Genomic DNA, 4256 nt, shown 5'->3' with positions numbered 1-4256 from the left:
GTCGAAGAACAACATATAGAACCAAATTGAGCAACAAGATGGGAAAATCTACAACTCTTGCATTAATATTCAAGTACTATAACATCAAACCATGACAATAGGCTAAGAAAACGATTACAAAAGAGTCAAGAAATTAACAAAATTCAACTGGAAAGATAATTTGATTTCAATACTAGTAAGATAAAAGGTAGGTTGTGACAATGCAATGCAAGTGAAGATGGATTCTTTAAACTAGAATCAGTTTCGTCCATATCAGCGGATAGTCCCATCCGGTATCTTGCTGTCTTCTGCTATGGGGCTCCTCGACTACTCCCCAGCACTACTGTTAGAAACGGACCCAAAGGCACCCCTTTGTAAAACCCCAGTAGGAGATGATGCAGATTGTGGGCTACTATTTCCACCCTCTTTCATAAGGTCGAGTGCTGTGGTGTTCTTGGAGTCCCCGGTGCTGGTATTTGTGCTATTCAAAACCTCCCCGAGGGGTCCACCCCTGGAAGAGTCCCATGAAATAGGGATCCAATTCATTTGCCTTTGGCTTTGTTCATTAACAAGGGTACCGACTCCCAGTCCCATTTGGGTAGCTTCTAGTTCCTGAGACATTCTCAATGAAGAGGCTGCAAGGTTTTCATTTGTTGGAGACGAGGTAGAAGCCATGAAGTCGGATGTGACCATCGGCATAGACACTGATAGTTGTGTCCTAACATCAGCCCATGAAAAAGCTGAGGGATCGGTCTGGTTTTTTGTCCACTCACCCATAAACTGGTGAAATGGATGCTGTGATTTGCTTTCCTTTTCATCCAGATTGTTACCCATACCATAGTTTCCGCAGTTCATAAGCAAAGAACTCTCATTCATGGGGTTGAACAAAGAATTAGAGCAGACTAATTGGAACTCTGATTGTGAAGATTCTTTATATGAATTATCCTGATCAGCAATAGAAGATTGATTTTCTTTCAGATTTGATGCTGAAGATAAAGTGGATAGACTCATTGTACGTTGATATCCCTTGTCCACATGTTCCTTGTCAAGAAAATTCCTGCTAGGGAAAAAATAAATAAATAAATAAAATTGTTTTATAAGACCAAAAGACAACGATTTCAAACGTACTGTTGGTATGCAAGTTTGATACATAGTAATGTCTAATACTATTATTCCTTAACAATGGAACGGATGGGAGAGCTTGTACCATGCCGTTTAATCTACCTGTTAATTTGAGGGGTTGCAGACAAAGAATTACTCGAACCAAGCTGGTAGTTATTGAGCTGATGGTCATGTGAGAGACCGCCTCCAGCGACCACTGATGCTGATGTTGATGAAGCCACCGGTGTCAACTTGCTAGTAATAGTGGTGGTGGCTCCAGAGACGGAATGGCCAGGTTGGCCTTCCACAGGCTTTCTTGAACGATGGCGGCCTCTGTTCATATGCCGCTCACAATATTTCTGGTCGACAACTGCATCTTTAGCGCACCGCCATTTCTTCCCATCAGTCCTCCGGCATCTTCCAGGCTCGGGATCAGTGTTGGAAAAACCCAAATGGAAGGCGTTGCCCCACCCCACTGTTGAGCATACATTCAAAGGAACTAAGTGATGGCAAAATGCTAAAGAATACACATGATCTTCACAAAATCATCGTAAAACATATCTCATCCTTTTTGAACTTGGAAGTCAGCAATTGAAACAAGTAATTAATTATTTTGAACTAACTTCTGCCTCACTGTTGAAACAATATAACTTTCTTTAACTGGTGTACTTACAAACAACTTTAAGCTAATTTTAAGCTTAGCCAAATCAGAAGTCGTCACTACAGAAAGTACATATATCAACATAAAACTACAAAAGAGAAAACTCACAAGTATTGTGTCTTAGGCCAGAAAAGGTTGAGCAAGCAGCAGATTGAAGGGCTTTTCTAATAGGATAGAGAAGATTGGAAGGAATGGGCACATTTGCAGTAATGTATTTGTAGATCAAGGCCTGATGTTCTAACTCCATCCATTGTGATGGAGTTATTGGCCCTCTCATCCCATGCATACCACCACCATTCAAGCCTGAAAATGAACAAACAGCCAAATACTTAATCATCCAAATGCTCCGTGACTTAAGTTACTTATTTTGACAATTAAGTACAGATGTTCTTAACTTTGAGCAACCAAAATGTTTTTAAAGAATTTACTTGCCTTCTTTAAAGTAAACTTGCTTATAAGTCAGTTAAAATAAAATATAAAAACCAGGCTTAGTCGAACATGGCCCGAGAGAAACAAGAATCAGAGCCTTAGGTTTAAAAAGACTGAGCCATTTCTTCCTCATCTATCCTCCCATTCCAATAATTTCTGTACTTCATTCTCTTTCAAATGAACTTCACATTTTACATTTTTCTACATCTCATCATTTTGATTCAAGATTTGCACAGCCCATTTTCTCAAAAGCACACAAATATCAAAAAAAAAAAAAAAAAAAAAATATTAATAATAATAANAAAAAAAAAAAAAAAAAAAAAAAAAAAATTAATAATAATAATAACATTTTTCTTCTCTTGTTCTACGGATAAGACTAGTTAGAAGCAAGACAGACACAAATGAAGACCATGTTATCGGAGCAGCAAATGAGAACATATTTGCAAAATGTGTAACAACACAAGTCGGAGAAAAAAGAAAATAATAAATTGGAAATTTTTAATGCTAACCTGGGTTTCTGCTAAAGGCACAAGATGTTTGCTGATAGTAAGGTAATGTTTGGGAGTTGGGTGAAGAGAAGCTGAGCATTTGCTGGCCTTCAGAGAAATTACTGCTGTTAGATCTCAAAAATGGAATTTTCTGATTTATCAGCATTTCTTTTGAGGCAACAGCTGAAAAATTGTCATTATTACAAGTTTTGGCCACCTTAAAATCCATATAATCATCTGGATTTACAGTGTCAGCAAACCTTCGCTGCTTGAGAAATCCAGATCCATGCCATTTGTTCTTGGACTCAGTAGCATTTTCTGAAGAAAAATCATTACTAGTTTTAGTACTTGAGTCTGAACACACAAAACCATCAAAGCCCACCAACCCTAAATCCATAAAGAAAAAGACAGTCAAGCCTTTGGAGAGAATAGGCAGTAAAAATGGAGCATTCGGTCATTTACATAAAAGAGACCAACAGTGTGTGTGTGTGTGTGTGTGTGTGTAATGCTATGTTTGGTTGAGCATAGCTGAAAGCAGAAACTGCATTTGTTTTTGTTTGGTGAATTTGATGTTTGTCTAAGGAAAGAAAATAATTGGATAAACCCACAAATAGACACAGAGAGCGTGGGTGGGGGCAAGTTACTAGGGGAGGTAAATAAAGGATACTGTCTCGCATAGTACCGTACGTATACTCTTATACAAATTAAATTACTTGTACGAATAAAGTGTACACTTTGATTGACACATTCGTATGTCAAAAGTTTGATAATTGATAGAAATATGTATTGTTGTGTTTCATTAAGAACCATAGTTCTGTATTTATAAGGAAGAATAAGAAATACAACAGCAATAATTTTATAGGGTTGTAAGAGTACAATTGTCATTCACTAATAAACTAACCATTTACAATACATATATTGAATGACACATTACAAAATATATGTCTCATTAAAAACTTGTTTGATAAAAATTCAAAGGAACAAAAAAAATCAAATGGAGGAAAAAGGGTATAGTTATTTTGGAATATTAAAAATAAATGTTACCTCATTAAAATTTTACTAGGAAAACTCAATGGGATAAAACCTAAGCAAATGAAAGAGAATATAACTACTCCCCTGATATTGATAACTAAAAATCTTTAAGTCGAAGTATTCGAATCTCATGAACCAATTTTTTGAATATAGATGTCGGCAATGATTTTGTGAATAAATCGATCACGTTGTCACTTAAGCGAATTTATCGAAATTGACGTCGACATTCTTTCAAAACTCATGTGTATGAAATAATTTTGAAAAAATATGCTTCGTCCTATCACCTTTGATATAGCCTCCTTTGAATTGCACAATACAAAGTATATTTTCTTCATACAAGATTGCTGGACTATTTTTTGTTGAAGTTAACACGTATAATGTTTAGATATGATGGGTTATATTTCTCAACCATATACATTCTCGGCTTGCTTCATGAATTGCAATAATTTCAGAATGATTTGAGGATGTTGCTATTAAGGATCGTTTCATAAATCTCCATGATATAGTTGTTCATCCACGTGTAAACACACATTTCTATTTGTGATTTGGAAAATGTTATGTGTACA

At 36.1% G+C, this 4256-nt stretch overlaps 1 protein-coding gene across 1 annotated transcript; it reads right to left on the bottom strand.

The window, feature by feature from the left end:
• Positions 1-39: 39 nt before the first annotated feature.
• Positions 40-3282, bottom strand: LOC111371772 (growth-regulating factor 1-like). The gene is made up of 4 exons (XM_022993923.1): positions 2680-3282; positions 1850-2044; positions 1204-1555; positions 40-1036 (listed from the first exon to the last, which is right to left on the bottom strand). Exons 1-4 carry the CDS (start codon positions 3053-3055, stop codon positions 307-309), a joined length of 1653 nt encoding a protein of 550 aa, XP_022849691.1. The 5' UTR covers positions 3056-3282; the 3' UTR covers positions 40-306.
• Between the last annotated feature and the right edge of the window lie 974 nt (positions 3283-4256).

The sequence above is a fragment of the Olea europaea genome, chromosome 22, assembly GCF_002742605.1.
Source record: "Olea europaea var. sylvestris chromosome 22, O_europaea_v1, whole genome shotgun sequence".
NCBI lineage: Eukaryota > Viridiplantae > Streptophyta > Magnoliopsida > Lamiales > Oleaceae > Olea > Olea europaea.
The sequence above is the reverse complement of the archived record's forward strand: the minus strand, read 5'-3'. Positions and strand labels throughout refer to the sequence as shown.

Bases quoted from the DNA above. Each gene is read 5' to 3' on its own strand.
- LOC111371772 (XM_022993923.1), bottom strand. From the start codon at position 3,055: ATGGATTTAGGGTTGGTGGGCTTTGATGGTTTTGTGTGTTCAGACTCA. The intron at 2,045-2,679 runs GTTAGCATTAAA...GTTCATTTTCAG, and splicing joins TGCCTTTAGCAGAAACCCAG to GCTTGAATGGTGGTGGTATG. The intron at 1,556-1,849 runs GTGAGTTTTCTC...TATGCTCAACAG, and splicing joins TGGCCTAAGACACAATACTT to TGGGGTGGGGCAACGCCTTC.